This window comes from Euphorbia lathyris, chromosome 3, assembly GCF_963576675.1.
Source record: "Euphorbia lathyris chromosome 3, ddEupLath1.1, whole genome shotgun sequence".
Taxonomy (NCBI): domain Eukaryota; kingdom Viridiplantae; phylum Streptophyta; class Magnoliopsida; order Malpighiales; family Euphorbiaceae; genus Euphorbia; species Euphorbia lathyris.
This window is the reverse complement of record NC_088912.1, coordinates 51,113,572-51,132,717: the sequence shown is the minus strand read 5'-3', so window position 1 is coordinate 51,132,717 and position 19,146 is coordinate 51,113,572. Positions and strand designations below refer to the sequence as shown.

Sequence of the window (19,146 nt, the reverse complement as noted above, 5' to 3'; positions counted from 1 at the left end):
ATGGAGGTTGAGGAAGATGGAGAAGATGGAGAGGAATTACAAGGGGAAAGCTAAAATAATTTACACAAAAGCATTTAAATGCGAGAATTGCTAAATAGAATGTTTTCAATTCCTAACTAACTCACACAAAAGCATTTAAATGCGAGAATTGCTCGCTTATTAACCGAATAACTCTAAAAACCGTCCTAAAACCGTACCCAAAGATAGGGGTTTTTGACCCCTATCAAACCTCCTCGCACTTAAAACTTTACTTGTCCCCAAGTAAACTAAAAAACTAAACCCGCCATCACAAGCAAGCTAGAAAACTTCCCAGTTTGACTAGGTGCTTGACACAATTTCGAGCATCTGTAATTACATGCATTCGGAAATACAAAGTAGAGACACGATATCCAAAAGCTGCATTTCAATTATCATGGGTCATAGTTTTAAGCAAATGGACACATGTTCAATTAAACGAGTTTAAGGGGATCGCTAGGTAAAACACCTCACCATAGGTAGTTCACTCATTCACACAATTTTGGTGGCTAAAGTGTTTACTCTCGGCTTATGTTCTTGCTTAGGATTACGTTGATTTTGCACGTTCATCCGAGTTCCTCTACTATGCTATATGACTCCGATGATATCAAAAACAGCCTCTAATTGGGGTTGTAATGTGGTTAGAGGGTTAAAGGTACAACAAGGGTTAAAAGTTCTAGCGCTACAAAAACAAAGTTAAAATGGCTTTAGCAAATACGAAGTGACTGAGCTTTTTATTCATCCCTTATATTTATATTTTTTTTTCTTTTGGGATGTTTTCTTGAGACGTTTTTGATTTTTAGGAACTGGGGAATGAAGTTTTTCCCCTTTTGTTCATCTCTTTTCTTTTCTTTTTCTGTTTCTGTTTTTCTCTTTTTCTTTTTGGGGTAGTGATGCTCATTCACTTCTTAGCCTTTTGGCTTGATACTGAAATGCCATAAACAAAGGTAAAGCGCTAGAGGAAAGCAAAGGCTCAATTTCGAGCTTTGCAAAAACAAAGGTTAAATAGCGAACCAAGTTGTGGTTTGCAAAAACGGGTTAGAACGAAAGAAAAATCTACAAACTACAAAAATGTCGGCTCAAAGGGGCTTCCTAGAGTTGATGAAAAAGAAAAAAATAAGGTAAAGAAAAAGATTAATTCTAATGAGGCTGATTCATCGTTTATCATCTCAAATCATTGCATGTAGGTTCAACACAGTATTAGGTGCAAAATCTGTAATCTTCCACAAGTCAAAGCATTCACATAAAAATGTCAAGAAAAAGAGCTTTTTTGATGTTCGCTCTTAGGCTCAAATTCAGCTCACAATTCTTTGGGTTTCAATTTTGTGTTTACTAGTTTTCCCCAAACTCAAGTTTAATATCACATGCCTTCAATTCTTAAGTTATCTACCTAAGTAATGATTTTAGCATTTCTTCAAAAGTAGGGTCTAAATGCAAACTGTAGCTCATGCTTTTACAGATACAAGAGTTGTGTCCTACGCCTAAACTAGTTGTCATGCAATTTTAGATTCGGTTCTCAGCCCTCAAAGACAAATAACGAAGTTTAGATTCGAAGGAGGTTCACGGTTTTAGGTCCTAAACATGCAAAAACATAAGTAAATCAAAAATAAAACACCAAAACGCAAACCTAAACTAGACACGACGCAACAAAAATTAAAAATTTATACAATTTTTGTAAGTTTGTCTACCCCTCCTCCTCACACTAAAACATGCAATAAGTTCCAACATTGCATCACAAATCATGAAGTACGAGTGTAAAGAGTTAGGGTGGAGAAGACAACTTACTAATCGGCCGGGGGGTATGGCCAAGGCATGTTGTAGCGCTCGCAGTAGTCTGCTGCTACGTATTCAAGACCCGAAAGCCTTCAGTCCATGTTCTGCTCAAAGTTGGTGAACCGTTGGTCCATCTGCTGAACAGTGTTAAAGGTCTGTAGGTTAAGATCTCGCATTTCTGCCATCATAGTGTTGATGGCTTGGAATTGGGCCTCCGTCCCCGACGCTTGGTGTTCCCTTTGGTCTCCTGCTGTCGCAGGTTCTTCTTCCTCAGGTTCTTCGTCCCTTTGCTGCTGTGGAACTCGTGCTCTTTTTCTTCCCCCTGCGCTAGAGCTTGCTCCTCCGGTTGGGTTCCTGTTTAAGACTTCTTGAAAAGTAGATTTCCTTAAAAACTTGGAGTTAAGCAAAGTGGGGTAAATAGCAATTTCGGGATTGTCCAAATTTTTGAATTGGCTCTCGAGTAGGTTGGTAACTAAGTGCCCAAGGCCTAGGGAACCGCGTTTTCTACTTGTTTGGCTTGAGAAGCCTTCAAATATGGTCTTGACATTGTCCACGTGTTTGTGGTTGGCCACGCACCATAGTATGAGCAATTCCGTCTTTGAGACTTTATTGCTCTCGTTTTTGCCCAATAAGTTGTGGGCCACAAATTTGTGAACAAGATTGAGAAGTGGGTCTAGGAGAGCGACTGGGCTAGCAGTCTGGGAGTTAAAGTCTGATATGCTTGTGAGTTGTTCCCAAGCTATATCTTTTGTTATAGGCTTCTCAAAGTCTGAGATTGCCTCTGGGTCGTTATAAACTCCCATTAGGGCTGCTAGTGTGGTGCCATCGAGACGGTAGGGTTTACCGTTTAGTCTAAAAGAGTGTTTCCCACAGCCCAAGGGTAGCTCTTTTTTCCAAGTGGTCAAGAATTCCATGGAAAGTTGTGATAAACTGGAGTCTGTTTGGTGGCTAGTCTATACCAACCGTGGAATTTGAGGATTTCATTGAAATCCTTCTTTAAACCTATACTCGATAAATAAGTTTGATCAACAACTATGTGTGTGGCAAGGTCTTGCTTGGAAAACCTATCGTACAATATTCCCTCACGTTCATCAATAAGACCAAAGGGTGGATCATACTTAGCTTGGAGGCTTTCGTCGAACTCGACCTCAGATTCGGCTTCATTCTCGACGACGACCTTAGCTTTGCCTTTCCGACCCATAGTTCCTGAGGAATAGACCAAAAATGGAAGAGTTAGAACATATTTACAAGTTCCAACATAAACCCCCAAACAACCATTCATAGGCAAAAATCATAGCTTTAGGAACTTAGGGACTAAATCATAAGTATTTGGTCCCTAAGTGTTTCACCCGAAATTCACAAATTCATGCAAAATTGGAGATACCCAATGACTAAAACATAAAAAGAATGCAATTCACAACTCTATTGATACGTTTCTAACTATAATTTGAATAGTTGAACTTTGAACTAAAATGGGGATTTTAGCCAAATTGAGCAATTTCTCCAAATATCCACAAATTGAGAATGGAAATCACACCCAAGCTATAAATTAATCATCATGTCAACACAAATTGCAAGGAAATCAAGAATTTAAAAGCAAACAAGAGATTAATTTGAGAAAAGAGAGAGAAACCTAAAACTAGGTTTTTCTTAAAACTAAAAAATTATCACCCTAAGCTAAAATCTAAGCCTAGAAATATGTTAGAAATCAAAAATAGGTAAAGATTCATACCTTAAATCTTGAATTCGGGTTAGAATGGTGGATTTGGGGGGTTAGGTTTGGAAGAAGCAAAAGGGGAAGGAGAAGGGAAGAATGGAAAAATAGAATAAAAAGAAAGAAGAGAGAAGGGAAGAAGAAGGTGGGGAAGGGGATGATGAGTCACCCCCCTTTTTTTTCTTTTCTTACTCTTTTCTTTTTCTTTTATTTATTTTCTTCTTCTTTCTTTCTCTTTTTTTTTTTGGTTCGGGATTTTTTTAAAATCCCAAACAGCCCGTGTCGGCCTAGCCGGCTGACTCGGCCGACCAGCCCGGCGAGCTGGGCATTGCCTAACTCGCCCGGGTTGGGCGAAATTTGTTTTTTTTTTTTTTTTAGAGTGCGGGGAACAAAGTTTGACAGTGTAAATAAACAAACGAGATCAAAATTTAATTAACCAAAATAATAAAAGAAAATAAAAGCAAAATAAAAAAGAAAAGAAAATGCAGAATCAAATTGTTCAAACTTTGAATTAAAAACCGAGGAGAACCCGATTTCTCCCCCTTACTCAATCCTTTCTCAGGATCTTTGGGTTCTTCTCCGTTGTGCTCGGGAGAGAACCCTGTGGCCTTTCCTGCCTGTCCCTATTAATCTGAGCCACCTGATTGCTCAAATCCTTGCAGAAGGCTTCGTTGTTGGCAAGCCTAGCCGAGATCTCCTTTAAAAGAGTGATCACTTCATCGGATTCCTTAGGGTGTTGCACTGGCCCTTGATTTTGCTGTTGGTATGGAGGCATGCCAAGCCCCTGCTTTCTATGCTCTTGAACAAATCCGCTAGGAGGTCGAAGCACATTCTGATTTGAATTCCCGTAAGAGAGGTTCGGGTGCTGAGGCCTCCTGTAGTTGCCATTGTTGTTGTTGTTGTTGTAGGAGTTGTAGTTGTTGGGGTTGCCACTGTTATAGTTTTGATTGTATCTCGGCTGCCCCCAACGTAATTGACCATCTCCACCCCATCTCCAGCGAAAGGGCTACCTGCTTGACAATCCTTTCCATTGTGGTCGCCGCCACAGTGCACGCAGGTGGGAGGTCGGCTAAGCGTAGCCAACAGTACATCCATCTTCCTACTCAAATCCGCAACAACTGGATTTTGTTCCTGCTCTTCCACAGCAAATACCCGCTGCCTTGTGGGGCCGGCGAGCTTCTGTTCTTGCCACTGCACACTCTTTCTGGCTAGCTCGTTAATCATGTCATATGCCTCTGTTGCTGTCTTTCTAAACAAATCTCCACCCGCTGCGGAGTCGACAATGGCTCTGTTGGTGGGTGTCAGTCCGTGATAGAAGACGCTCACTAACTGATGCTTAGGTATATCATGATGAGGGCACATGCACAGCATTTTCCTGAATCGAGTCCAAGATGTGTGGAGCGCCTCATGCTCGGGTTGGTGGAAGGATGTGATCTCACCCCTGAGCATTGCTGTCTTCGAGGGAGGGAAGTAGTAGGACAAGAATTCCTTCTCCAACCCTGCCCATGTTGTGATTGAACCAGGCTCCAGTGTTCTCAGCCATTCCAAAGCTTGCCCCGTCAGAGAGAATGGGAACAGTTTCAGTCTAGCAGCATCTTGGGGGACCCCATTGGTCCTTGCAGTGTCTGCGCACATTAGGAAGCGATCCAGATGATCATTCGGGCTTTCATATGCTTCTCCTCCAAACAGTCCGGTCTGTTGGATCAAGTGAATTATGCCAGACTTGATTTCGTATGTATTTGCCTGAATGTTTGGAGCAGCAATGCCTGACAGATGCTGATGTCGGTGCGGTGCCAGGATCTCACTCATCAGACGAGTGTCGATTTCTGGTCCGGTGTTCTCAGCGTTCCACTCATTGTTCCGTTCATTGTCAGTCATCTTGAGAGGCTTGATAGGCTCGATGATATCGTCTTGCTTCAGCTTTCCGATCTGTTTGCTCCTGCGAAGAGTACGTTCAAGTTCAGGGTTAAGAGGGACAACCGGTATTTTCGCTGATCTCGTAGGCATACACTGAGAAAAGATAAATACAGAAATAAATGAAAGCTGAAGGGAAATCATACAAATCATACAGTTTTATACAAGTATAAGAATGGTATAGATAAACATATACAGACACGTATAGATGAAGTTGATAGCTACATGTTCGTACAAATGAATATAAACAAGCGTAAGTATAAACAAGGATGGTTATCATAAATGAGTATATATAAATATGTGTATATAAACAAGTATAAACGGTATAGATACGTAATAAAAAGAATCATGATTATAAACAAGTATATATGATATTAACAAAGAAAGTATTTACAAAGAATGCCTAAACTAACAAGTCGACCTTTGGTTCGATATTGCAGAAGAAATAAATCCCCGGCAACGGCGCCAAAAACTTGATGCGCCCTCACCTAACTCGAGATGAGAACTCACTAAGGGATAAGTGTACCCCGTCGTTATCAAGTAATAAATTTCTGGTTTAAGTCCAGGTTATCGTCCACAGGATTTATTTCTGCAAGTATCAAGCTACTTGGTCTCGGATGTTATCTAGGCTTAGGGGGTTTTGAGTTTGGTTTGTTTAATTAATCTACTCCTAGGTTGAATTATACTAATCCTAGCTAAGTTATCTAATTTTAACTAAATTATCTAAGTTATTCTACGCCTAACTAAGTTACTCTACCCCTAATTGATCTTTCATTAATGAAACTATTCGAAGGAACATGGTATGAACGATAATAATAAAGATAGATTATCAAGTCTATTGAATAAAAACCTAATATGAGTCACTTGTATTCAAGGCGATTAACCCTACTTACCCTCCTGAGGTTCCTAGCGCGTGATTCCCTAAGGCCGAAACTAGGTCTAAGGCTCAGTAAATTGGCGCTTAATCAACTAAGAGGTCGTCAATCTCCTAGGCTCTGACTAGGTCAGATTCAGCTCGCAATATGTGCCTACTAGATTTCGGGGCTTTTGAATGAGTTAAACCAATTGAATAAAGCGTAAGACAGAGATTAGACAAATAATCATAGAACAAAACAAGAGCTAAATTATTATTAAAGGCGAATATAATTGTCACAAGATACAATAAGTCAAGTTCGGCAACTGTATCAAAGAGTACAAACATGGAAAGATAAAAGGAGATACAAAAATCCCTTTCAGGGAACCTGTTTACTCTGCAGCCGGCGAGTTAATCTTAAGGACGGACCTTGGTAATTCCTCGGGAGAAAGCTTTGAAGGAGCTTCAATGGAGGTTGAGGAAGATGGAGAAGATGGAGAGGAATTACAAGGGGAAAGCTAAAATAATTTACAAAAACGAAAGATATCTAATTACAATTGAAAAATCCTATTTATAGACGCGTCTCGGGCCTCGTTTTGACCTATTTTCGTGTCCTAGTTGGTGTAGGAAGACGTGGGGCCGAACGTGGCTTCGTGGGGGCGGAATTGGTCTTTTTGACCAATTCCCGCAGGGCTGCTCGCCGAGCAGGGAAGGCTGCTCAGCGAGCAGGGCTGCTCGCGCCGAGCAGCCCCTGCTCGCCGAGCAGGCGCCTGGTGGCCTGCTCGGCGAGCAGAAATGGCCCGTGGGGCCCTGCTCGCCGAGCGTTTTCGCCCGAAGCGTGCTCGATCCAAGCTCGATGAGTTCCGCGACCTTTTTCGCCCGACTTCACACCTGCATACGCATAAAAACTCCGGAAAACATTAGTCCAAAAAGCCAAATTGATCCGTCAATCGCTTATTTTGAGCAAACGCTTCGTTTGGTGCGACTTTTGACGGACCAATTAGCTTCAAAAGAGAACGGAATTCTAATACGCATGCTATTTCGGCCGTATTTGCCTAAATTGATTACAAAACGAGCCTAAACGGCGAAAAGTAAATAGAATGTTTTCAATTCCTAACTAACTCACACAAAAGCATTTAAATGCGAGAATTGCTCGCTTATTAACCGAATAACTCTAAAAACCGTCCTAAAACCGTACCCAAAGATAGGGGTTTTTGACCCCTATCAGCCACCAAATTTGGCATTGAGGAATTTAGAGGTGTTTGGAGAAGGAGGTATTGCCATTCCTAATTTACTGGATTTCTTCTTCAAAAAAGTTAAATCAATTGTTGAGGGTTTTAAGGTTGATAGTGTTGCTGGTTCTATCCAAAGGTCGGCTGTTCTGTTAGGTTGGGAAAGACCTGGGAAAGGGGTGGTGAAATTGAATACCGATGGGTCGTGCAAAGACAACGAAAGAATTGCTGCTGGTGGTGTTCTGAGAGATGCTGGAGGTTCTCGGTTGTCAGGTTTTGCTCAGAACCTTGGCTTGGGCTCTTCGTTTATTGTTGAGCTCTGGGGTATCCTTTCAGGGCTTAGGATGGCAAAGGATCTGGGGATTAGGAAGTTGCTCGTGGAGGCAGACAATCTGAAAGCAGTAAATATGATTTCTGATAAAAGAGCTCTGTGTTTAGGGAGCCTGAATTTAATTAAAGCCATTCAAAGGATTTGCTCCTCTTTCGAATCTATCATCTTTTGTCATGTTTACAGAGAGCAGAATCGAATGACAGATCGACTTGCTGCTGAAGGTCATGAGAGAGCTTTGGGCGTCTCTATTTTTTCTTCTCCCCCTGCGTTCCTTGTGTCTTTGCTGTCCCAAGATAATGTGTGCGTTACTCCAAACTTTAACCTCCCAATTAAAAGTAATAGAAGTAACGGAAAATGCATTAATTTTTTTTTACGTCTCCACATGAAATTTAACTTTGTTTCCCCAAAACTCTCATTTATATAAACTCTCCGATTAATTTTTAACCTTCATTCTTGCTTTCCATTATCTCGTTTTAAGTCTCACATGTGTTAACCTCCAAACTCCTAGAAACGATTTCAATCCATACTGTATTGAGAGAATTACTCAGTTCTCTCGGTCGTCCATCGTCCAAAGCCCTCCCTCCCTCACTCTCCCTCTTTCTTTTTTCAGCTTCAGTTAACATTGTCGTTCTGCTTTCGTGATTTTATGTAAAACTGGCTTACGAAGTGAAAACTGAAAACTGAAAACACAAATTTGACCTAGAATTCAAGCAACCTAAGTACCTAATTTGACCACTTTCTTTATAATTTTATTCAAATTGATTGATCCCTTAGGTTTTCTGAAGCTTTTCTTTCTCTGTTTCTTTTCCTTAGGTCGAGCGAAACATGTCGTTTGATCTTATGTTGAAGCCATCTTGTAGCGGATGTGGATCGACCACTGACCTGTATGGAAGTAATTGTAAGCACATGACTCTGTGCTTAACCTGTGGGAAAACCATGGCTGAGAATCTTGGCAAATGTTATGACTGTGGCGCTACAGTTACTCGCTTGATTCGAGTTTGTTTCCTCACTCTCAATTTGTTTGGATTTTTGTTTTCTGTTTCCATTCTACAGGGGTTTGATTTTGTTATGTTTTATTTTTCACCAAGTAATTGTATTATGTAGAATTGTCTTCATTTTCCCTTTTCTTCCATGATTTTTCTGTTGTATGCGATACGACACTTCGAATTTAACAATCGCAATTTCCATAAGCTAACTGCATTTTACTCTTTTGTATCCTTTGAATTACCTTTTTTTCTTATTCCATTCAAAACTTTTGATGGTTTTGAACTTCTTATAATCAAGCTCCTTTTGCAGTGCTTACGAACTAAAAAGAAATAAATTATATGTTGTTGCTTCGAACTTTGTTTGAAGCATGATTTCTGAGCGCCTTTGCTGTCTCAATATTTTCGAACAGCTGTTCATTGTAAACAATTTTTTTTTTTTAAATTAATATCATGTAGAAATCTATGTTGATGTTGATGTTGAACATATATTGTTATGTTTGGAATGGTATATTGTTGATTGCTTAATTATATATTTACTCATTTTGCAAGGGAAAATTGACATACTTTGTGTTGTTTCTATTAGGAATACAATGTTCGAGCTAGTCCTAGCGGTGACAAGAATTACTTTATTGGTAGATTTGTTACAGGGCTACCAAGTTTTTCAAAGAAGAAAAATGCTGAGAATAAATGGTCTCTTCATAAAGAGGGGCTCCATGGAAGACAAGTTACTGATGCCTTGCGGGTAATGGTTTTCAGTGTCCAGTATACCATTTACTTATTCTCACTACTTCATAATTTTAAGCATGTTTAGGGCTTTGCGTGGTTTTACCAAATTAATGAAATGTGGTAATGATGATCTAATTAAGTTTCAAGTAGTCGAATGTTTGTTTTGGAGAATGGAATCTGAAATGGAATAAAAAACAGAACTTGACTCAATCTGAAATTGAGTACTAAATCCTCCTGTATGGTTATTTTGATATTGTCTGGAGATGAGTTTCCATTTCTAATTGTTTGGTCTTACAATTTTGTATTTGTTTAAAAGAGACTGTTATTTTATGTGCATGTGCTAATGCACACCCTAACTAAGTGTGTTAATCACACCAGTCTTATTTAGTGTGTGACGTTGCTCTACACAGGAGAAATACAAGAACAGACCTTGGTTATTGGAGGATGAAACGGGGCAGTTTCAGTACCAAGGTCATCTGGAAGGTTCACAATCAGCAACTTACTACCTTTTGATATTGCAAGGGAAGGAGTTCAATGCTATTCCTGCAGGTTCTTGGTATGCATTATGATTTTCGAATTTTATTGTGAACGTATAATATTATTTATATTGGATAAAATCATGTTGGAGATGATTGTTCTTTGAGGATATCAGCCTTTTTCGTGTTGTTATTTCTTTAGTCATTGTGCTTAAGAATTGACGATGAATATAATACTCTTTTCTTTTATTAGATAGGGTCTAATGGCTCCTTGACATGTTTGACAGGTATAACTTTAACAAGGTTGCTCAATATAAACAACTAACCTTGGAGGAAGCAGAAGAGAAGATGAAGAACAGGAGGAAGACTGCTGATGGATATCAGAGGTGGATGATGAAAGCTGCAAATAATGGGCCTGCTGCATTTGGTGAAGTCGAGAAGTTTGATGAGAAGGAGAGCGGAACAGGTGGTGGAAGGGGACGTAAAAAAGCAACTGGGGATGATGAAGGTGGCAATGTGTCAGACAGGGGAGACGAAGATGAGGAAGACGAGGCTGCTCGGAAGAATAGACTTGGAATGAACAAACGTAGTGGTGACGATGACGAGGAAGGTCCAAGAGGAGGAGATCATGATATGGATGATGATGATATAGAGAAAGGTGACTAGTTCTCTCCAATATCACGTTATAGATATTGATTCTGGTGATGAATTGTTGTCAAGTGACTTTTACAACTTTTTCTGCATATTTGTTGATTTTAGGTGATGACTGGGAGCATGAAGAAATTTTCACCGATGATGATGAAGCAGTAGGCAATGATCCTGAAGAACGGGAAGATTTGGCCCCTGAGGTTCCTGCTCCCCCTGAAATTAAGCAGGTTCGTATTTGGTGATGCAAATTTTCAGTTTTGTTATTTTTAGCGTTAACTGCATCAGTTTCTTGGGTATTATTTCGTCTGCAAGAAATTGATCACTAATTTGCTTCAAAAGTGTCAAAAATCAGAATTACGATGATGTGCTGTAGTGGTTAGTTTTGAACAAGCCCTTTCCTTTCCCGTGTTGCATATTCATGAAGCGTTTCTTTTTGGGAATTAGTGGAAAGACTTTGACATTTCTAAAAAACAGTGTCAGTTGCCACATCTCGTGCCCCTGCAAGTTTTTAATATGTTGAGCCAGCTCTGTTCAATAAATGATATAAGGTATGAATGGGATATCACGATGACATATGAGATTGGATGAAGCCAAACAAATTGAGTTAGAAGACAAATATTTGTTTGTTAGTTGGCTGTTAGCTTAATTCACTGTTGCCAATTTGATTGGCATGTTACCTATGCTGTTCTGTTAGGGTTGACATCTTGTTTGTGGTTCTCGATGTAGTATTCTTGTTTGTATCTTATTTATGGCCTTATTTGATGCGTCTGATTTGGGGCGGTACTGAGCATTTATGTAGAACTAAGGTGATGGATATGCATGTGAGATATAGAGCTTATGATGAAAGGAGATAGTCAGTCAGAGACATAGTACTTGCATACAGACTATAATATCACTGCCTGTAAACATTGAATCTGGATTAATGTGCTTCTGTGGTAAATATAAAGTTGCAATCATAAGTTAAGGGATTGTGCGGATTGGAAATCAGAAGTTAGTGTTGAGAGGCGTTTTGAATGGATTACCAAAATTGTGGCTTTTTATTCAAAAGGATTGCAAAAACTGTCCTCAGCTGTAAAATGTGCATTTTGTCTTATCAGCATGGTTTGCATGTTTCAGGATGAAGAGGATGAAGATGAAGAGAATGAGGAGGGTGGATTAAGCAAATCTGGTAAAGAGTTGCAGAAGCTACTTGGTAGAACTGGTGGATTGAATGATTCAGATGCTGAAGAAGATGATGACGACGACGAGGCAAGTTATTCTAATGGATTTTCAGTTACCCTGCTGTGTTGAAAAACTTAGTTTGGGTTGGCTTTGTGATTTTCTATTCATATTTTGTAGTGCTATTTCTATTTCATTATTATTTTTATAAAATTTCCTGTAGTACTGTAAACTGCAGTTTTTAAGGCGATGTAAAGTTTGCTTTATTTATTAATTTATTGCCGTATTTAATGCCTGCATTGACTTATTCTTCAATCTGATATCTGATTTACTTTCTTAGCCATTTGTGGGGCATGCCTATTGTTTTCTTGCATTCATTTGTGTTTTTCTTGCCTTGACCAGGAAGAAGATCTATCTCCTGTTCTGGCCCCTAAACAGAAGGATGCAGTGAAGGAGGAACCTGCTGAGAGCAGCCCTGCAAAGCCAATGCCTTCTGGTTCTTCTAAGGGGACTCCTCCTTCCAAGTCAGCAAAGGGAAAAAGAAAATTAAATGGCGATGACTCAAAAACATCTAATGGTGCACCTCAGAAGAAGGTGAAGGCAGAAAATGTATGATATTGCTTTTTAATAGACTTTTGTAAGAATTCTTAGTTGGTTGTGCAGCAAACTTACTCTGAATAATCTAATCTTTGAAATGTTTTCTGGGTCAGGAATTAAAACCTACCGTGAAAGAAGAAAATGCGGCTACTGCTAGGAGTAGTACAACTCCTAAAGGGCAACCGTTGTCCTCATCATCTAAAACAGCACCAGCTGGGTCAACTTCCCCTGTGACGGAAGAGGAGATTAGAGCTGTTTTGTTGCAAAATGGACCTGTAACTACACAGGATCTTGTTGCTAGATTTAAATCTCGACTGAAAACTCAAGAGGTACGGTACCCTACTTTATCAGTTCATGTATAGATACAATGCAAAAAATTGTAGTCTGAAACTGTATCCTGGATTACAAAATAAAATACAATACATGATTGTGGGTGGTTCATTTAGAACGCAGCTAATATTTCATAATCTAGTAGTGGTTGATGTGTCTTCTGAATGGGATGCAGGATAAGAAGGCTTTTGCAGATATTCTGAGGAGAATTTCAAAGATTCAGAAGACCAGCGGATCCAGCTATGTTGTGTTGAGAGACCACAAGTGATCCTTTTACTTTACATAATATAGCGACAACTGCTCTAACTATTTTGTAATTTTGTTCAAATTGAGACCCCCAACAGTCTCCACCTATTTCAGGACGTAACCCTTTTACCCGAGTTTTTTTCTTTCTTTCTACAAATGGGTGGTGCAACAAGGAATTTGAGAAAATAAAAAAATAAAAAAAGTTCTTGATCTTGTAAAAGGCACACTTGATGTCCACAAGGTTTTCTAACATAGAACGATATTCAATCCAAATGTAGGTGGAGTTAGGGGTGTTTGTTTTAGCTTTTCAAGTAGTGTTTATCGTTTCATACCAAATCGTAGGAAATATGAGTTCGGTTAGGTTTATATAACCGCAATGTTTAGCATTTTCTCTGGAAATTGTAGCGTTTTGAGCTTTTTATGAAAAGCTCATTTTTGGAGTTTTTCATAAATAATTGTAGTTATTTGTTATTAACCAAATTTTTTTTTATTTTCATAAAATATATTTTTGTAACATAATTATCGAAAGAATAAAGTTTTGCTATGTTCAATAATTTATTTATTTTTTATTTTATAATTTATTTATTTTTTATTTTATAATTTATTTATTGATTAATTTAAAACATGTATATATTAAAAAAAAAGCTACTGTAGCTTTCTCTCTAGAAAACGTAAATAGATAAGATAAGGTTACTGTTACTGCCACCATGAGTAGCACCCCTGGGGAGCAGCTGCCGGTGAACTGTCTGGCTTCTCCCGATCAACGGAACCGGAGCAAGAAAAAGGCCAAAGGACCAGACGGTGTTTCGGAGAACTCCGGGGTTCCCCATTCGCTCCAATCGCCAGCTAGGAGAAAAATCACATGGAAGAGCGCAGTCCTGGGTCGCTCGGAGGAGTCCGACTCAGATATGGAAGTTGTCCCAGAAACTGATCCTTTCTTTAATATAGACTTGTTCCAGGCCAACGCAGTAGAGGAATTTGAGGAAGATGAGGATCCCCTTTGTCCATCCATCAAGCTGTCAGCTGAAGATAAACAAAAACTTTGGAAGCCATGGCGTCACTCTCTAATTATTAAGGTGTTGGGGAAAAGAATTGGGTTCAGGTATCTACAACAGAAAGTTACACAATTTTGGGTTAAAGAAGGTACAGTAGCCTTAATTGATCTAGAGAATGATTTTTACATTGCTAAGTTCTCAAACTCTAGTGACTTTGAACTGGCTATCAGAGGAGGGCCTTACCTGGTGGCTGATCATGTCCTTGCAATCCAAAGGTGGAAGCCCGATTTTGACCCTTTCAGTGCCAAGGTGAACCGTATCCTCACGTGGGTTCGATTTCCGGGACTACCAATTGAGTATTATAACCATATCTTTCTTACAAAACTTGCAGCAAAGGTGGGTGAGGTTCATTCAGTTGATAAGAAGTCAGGGACAGCTGAAAGAGGCAAATTCGCAAGAGTTTGCGTAGAAGTGGATCTAAATAACCCCTTGCTTTCTAAGTTCAAACTAAGGAATACAGTATACAGAATCGAATACGAAGGGTTGCATACTATCTGCTATGGGTGTGGGAGGTATGGCCACTCACAGGAACACTGCCCTGAATCTCTTGCAGCCAAGTAGGCGGAGGATTTGAGACGGAATGCAGCAGGAAATCACTCAGACTTGAATATAATTACAAATGAAGTCATTGCCAATGACTATGGCCCCTGGATGACAGCCAAGAAACCAGCTAGACGAAGAGCAAAACCCCAAGCCACATTTGGGAGGAAAGCCCCCCAACAGGCACCCATTGAGAGCAATAATGAAGCTACTAAAACCAGGTCCCCATAACACCAGGTAGATCCCCGCAGGGAGGATAACAACGGGAAAGATTTAGCGGATGTGAATGGGGAAGGGTCCCGGTTTAATGTCTTATACGACATGGAAGATGAGGTGCAAGCCAATAGCAGTGAACAGGCCATCCCAACAGCAACTAAGCAGACAAGGGAAATAACAATTGGACGCATGAAAGATCCAAGAATAGGGACCAAGACTCGGGACTCTGAGGGGACTGACGGACGACCCTCAGACCGGAAGATGGAAGAAGTGGCTAATGAAGGAAGAAGCGGGATGTCGATGGATAAAGCTGACAGGCCAACGATAGCTGACAAAAAATCCAAAAACAACAACTTAGCCACGAGCAAGAGAGGCGCCGGAGCAAAAAGCTCCATCCAAGCCTGACAAGGTAACTCCATACTTCTCCTTCTCTTTATGGATTGTTTAATTTGGAACGTGCGAGGTGCGGCGAACATGAATACTCGCCTACACCTGAAGGATATGCTCCAATTATACAAGCCTACAATTTTTGCATTGTTAGAAACCAAAGTTAGCGGAAATGCAGCTGACCGTATCGTGAGAAAATTCAAAGGGTGGAATTGCGTGAGATCAGAGGCCCAGGGTAAATCGGGAGGTATTTGGGTGTTCTGGCGGGATACTCAGGTACAAGTTAATGTTCTTCAGATCCACCATCAGTATGTGCACTGTGAAGTTATTCAGCATGGTAAACCGGTAAGCTTAATCACAGTGATTCATGCCTCCCCGTGTCAGTCTCAACGGAAAAGCCTTTGGAATGAGTTGATCTCTATCAGCGGGACTATCGCGGACCCGTGGTTACTCTTGGGTGATTTCAACGACATTGGCTCCCTCCAGGACCAACGGGGGGTGGGGGGGGGGGGGGGTAGTGCTCAATATGCAACCAGAGCCATCAACCATAAAGCAATGGTGGATGAATGCGGGGTCATTGATTTCGGGTTCTCTGGCCTTCGTTATACGTGGCGAAGACGCTTCCTCTCGGTCCGACTTGATAAAGTTTATGGTAACCTGGCTGGCAGAACAAAATTCCAGGAGGCATCGGTGATTAACCTCCCATTCCGACACTCCGACCATGCACCGACCCTCTTTAAAGCTAAAGGATTAGTGGGAAGCAAGGTGCTTCGCCCGTTTAGATATTTCATGGCCTGGGAGGAGCACGCAGATTTTGGAAGAATGATTAGCGAAGTATGGGCTGGTAGACCTCATCCGACGATAGCAGCTACGGAATTCAGAAGCAAGGCGATTAGCTGGAATAAACATGTGTTTGGCAACCTTTTTGCTCGGAAGAGAAGAATTTTGGGTAGATTAGCTGGTGTTCAGAAAGCATTAACATCCAGCAATGATAGAAGCCTACTTCAACTTGAAAGGTCTCTACTGAATGAACTCACAGCGCTCTTAAGGCAAGAAGAAGCCCTGTGGTTTCAAAAATCTCGGTGCAAGTGGATCTCTCAAGGGGACCGAAATACAAAATTTTACCATCTGTCCACTCTGATTAGGCAGAAACAGAACAAAATTGAGGCCCTCAAGGATGGGGATGGTAACTGGATGTACAGCCTAGAGGATATTCGAAAGCATGCTCTGACGTTCTATAAGCAGCTCTATGAAAAAGAGGTCGACCCGCAAGGTGACTCACTCTATACAACAGAGTCCTTTCCTCGGGTTGAAGAATCACGGATGAGGAATATATTCAGACCGGTAACTCAGGAGGATATCCAAGCCTCACTCTCTGAAATGAACCCGACAAAAGCGCCAGGTACGGATGGTTTACCAGCTTTCTTTTTTCAAAAACATTGGAATAAAGTGAAAGAGTCAATCTACCACTATATTCTTAATGTGTTCGATGGAGCTGATAATGTAGAGGCGGTGAACCAAACCCTGATTGTTCTCATCCCGAAAGTCCCAAACCCGGTCTCGCTTCTTCAATTCAGACCCATTAGCTTGTGCACTGTAGTGTATAAACTGATCACCAAAGTCATCGCCAACAGACTCCGTCTTCTGCTACCAAATATTATTGCCGAAAGTCAAAGCAGCTTTGTACCAGGCAGACAGATAGTAGACAACATAGTGATTGCACAAGAGGTAGTCCACTCAATGCGCATTAAAAAGGGCAGAAAAGGCATGGTTGCAATTAAAATCGACATGGAAAAAGCGTATGACAGATTGAGGTGGGATTTCATTGATGATACTATGGAGAGAGCCGACATTCCTCGACAATGGCGGGAGGTGGTGAACAGGTGTCTTTCAACTAGCTCAATGCGGGTTCTAGTTAATGGAGAAATGACAGACGCGTTCTTCCCATCACGGGGTATCAGACAAGGGGATCCGGTTTCCCCTTACCTCTTCGTTCTATGCATGGCTCGGTTAGACCATATGCTCAAAGATGCAGTGGCCTCTAATCAAATAAAGCCTATCAAACTATCCAGAAATGGACCGCCTATTAGTCACCTCTTCTTCGCAGATGACATTTTCATTTTCCTAGAAGCAGACATACAACAAGTGGTGCAATTCATGGAACTCATGGAGGCCTTCTGCAACTTCTCAGGTCAGAAAATTAATCTGTCTAAATCCAAACTCTGTGTTTCTAAGAATGTCTCTGACAGTACAGCCAGACAGCTCAGCAATGCCTGCCATATACCCCTCACCAAGTGCCTCAGGAAGTACCTAGGAGTTCCGCTCCTTCATGGTCGTACTACTCAGAACACCTTTGCGGAGACTATCAGCCAAATGCAATCTAAATTGAGCACTTGGAAAGCAAACTCCCTCTCATTAGCAGGTCGCATTACTCTAGTTCAGTCTGTGACGTCAGCAGCTCCGACGCACGTCATGCAAACAAATAGGCTAGCGAAGGGCATGCTCGACACGATGGATAAACTAAACAGGGGTTTCATCTGGGGAAGCAACCAGCAGGGGAAGAAACTACACCTCCTTCCATGGGACACGATGTGCCAATCCAAAGGTAAAGGTGGTGCAGGTATTAGGAAAGCCGAGGATAATAATAAGGTCCTCCTTATGAAGCTCTTGTGGTGCCTTTGGAAGGAACCATCCGCCCTCTGGGTCTCGGTGCTAGTAGCAAAATACCAGAAAGATGTTATCTTTGGGGGTGCGCAGAGAGTTGCTGGGAACCGCTCTCATTTATGGAAAAGCCTTCACGGTGTTTTCGATGAATTTGTCACGGGCTTATCTTGGAGCGTAGGAAATGGGAAGTTGATATCCTTCTGGGATGATAGATGGTTAGACAACATGAAGCTGAGAGATGTAACTCTCATTCCCGTGGCTAGTGAAGTGTCAGACTGGAAGGTGGCGGACTTTGTGAATGACAACAGCATTTGGAAATGGGATATTCTGGAAAAGTACCTTGCGGAGGACATCCTGCTGCGAATTCGTTGCGTGTTGATTAAAGCAACATCAGATATCTGTGATATGCCTAGATGGAGCAACTCGACCTCCGGAGAGTTTAAGTGCAGCGCCGCCTATAAGCACCTTATGGCGGGAACCAACGAGGAACAATCGAGTCCTTGTTTTACACAGGTTTGGAAAATGAAGCTCCCACAAAGATCTAAATCCTTTGCTTGGCTTTGTTTACATGGGAGAATCTTGACAAACCTCGAAAGGAAAAGGCGCCACATTGTGGACACGGCCACCTGCCCAAGGTGCGGATCTAATGACGAAACCGTTTGTCATGCCTTGCGTGATTGCTAGGTTAGCTTGGAAACTTGGAAGTCCCTTATCCCTCCTCATTATTGGGATGCTTTTGCATCCTTGCCCGAACCGAACTGGTTCAGCCGGTGCCTTTCGGAACCCGACGGTGCGTTTGGAGTTGTAAACTGGAAAGTTTTCTTCGTAACGGTGACGGCGCTGCTGTGGGAATGGAGAAATAAATCTCCGTTCGAACAGAACTTCACTCTTCCACGGGATAAAGGCCGAACTGTCAAACAGCGGGTTAGGGAGAACGAAAGTTGTTGGGGCCTTATTACCGCACACACTCAACGCCCAAATAAACAAGAAGTCTGGTTAAGCTGGGACAAACCGCCGCAGGGGACCTGGAAGCTTAATACAGATGGATCCTGGAGGCCACATGATGACCGTATTGCAGCAGGGGGACTCCTGAGGGACAACAATGGGCGATGGATTTGTGGTTTCGCACACAATATTGGGAAAGGTAATTCGTTTGAGGCTGAGCTGTGGAGGGTGTTCTCGGGGTTAAATATGGCATTGGAGAACCAGGCGAGGAGAATTATTGTCGAGTCAGATAGCTATGAGGTTGTCCAGTTCATAAACAATTCGTGCCCAATCCACCACA

At 41.3% G+C, this 19,146-nt stretch overlaps 1 protein-coding gene across 3 annotated transcripts; it reads left to right on the top strand.

Moving 5' to 3' along the window:
- Nucleotides 1–8,282: 8,282 nt before the first annotated feature.
- LOC136223457 (transcription initiation factor IIF subunit alpha) lies at nt 8,283–13,223 on the top strand. Of its 3 annotated transcripts, none has more exons than XM_066011463.1 (10): nt 8,283–8,551; nt 8,646–8,828; nt 9,402–9,560; nt 9,955–10,100; nt 10,308–10,678; nt 10,780–10,895; nt 11,785–11,916; nt 12,229–12,420; nt 12,537–12,752; nt 12,929–13,223. In XM_066011463.1, the coding sequence occupies exons 2-10, from the start codon at nt 8,658–8,660 to the stop codon at nt 13,019–13,021; spliced, it is 1,596 nt and encodes a 531-aa protein (XP_065867535.1). In that variant the 5' UTR covers nt 8,283–8,551; nt 8,646–8,657; the 3' UTR covers nt 13,022–13,223. The 3 variants fall into 3 exon arrangements, with proteins under 3 accessions (XP_065867535.1, XP_065867533.1, XP_065867534.1); XM_066011461.1 differs by having other exon boundaries at nt 12,229–12,435; XM_066011462.1 differs by having other exon boundaries at nt 11,785–11,920; nt 12,233–12,435.
- The last annotated feature ends 5,923 nt before the right edge of the window (nt 13,224–19,146 follow it).

Excerpts from the sequence above, each read along its gene's own strand:
- LOC136223457 (XM_066011461.1), top strand. The coding sequence starts at position 8,658 with ATGTCGTTTGATCTTATGTTGAAGCCATCTTGTAGCGGATGTGGATCG. Across the intron at positions 9,561-9,954 it reads AAGTTACTGATGCCTTGCGG|GAGAAATACAAGAACAGACC; the intron begins GTAATGGTTTTC and ends TGCTCTACACAG. Across the intron at positions 12,753-12,928 it reads CTCGACTGAAAACTCAAGAG|GATAAGAAGGCTTTTGCAGA; the intron begins GTACGGTACCCT and ends AATGGGATGCAG.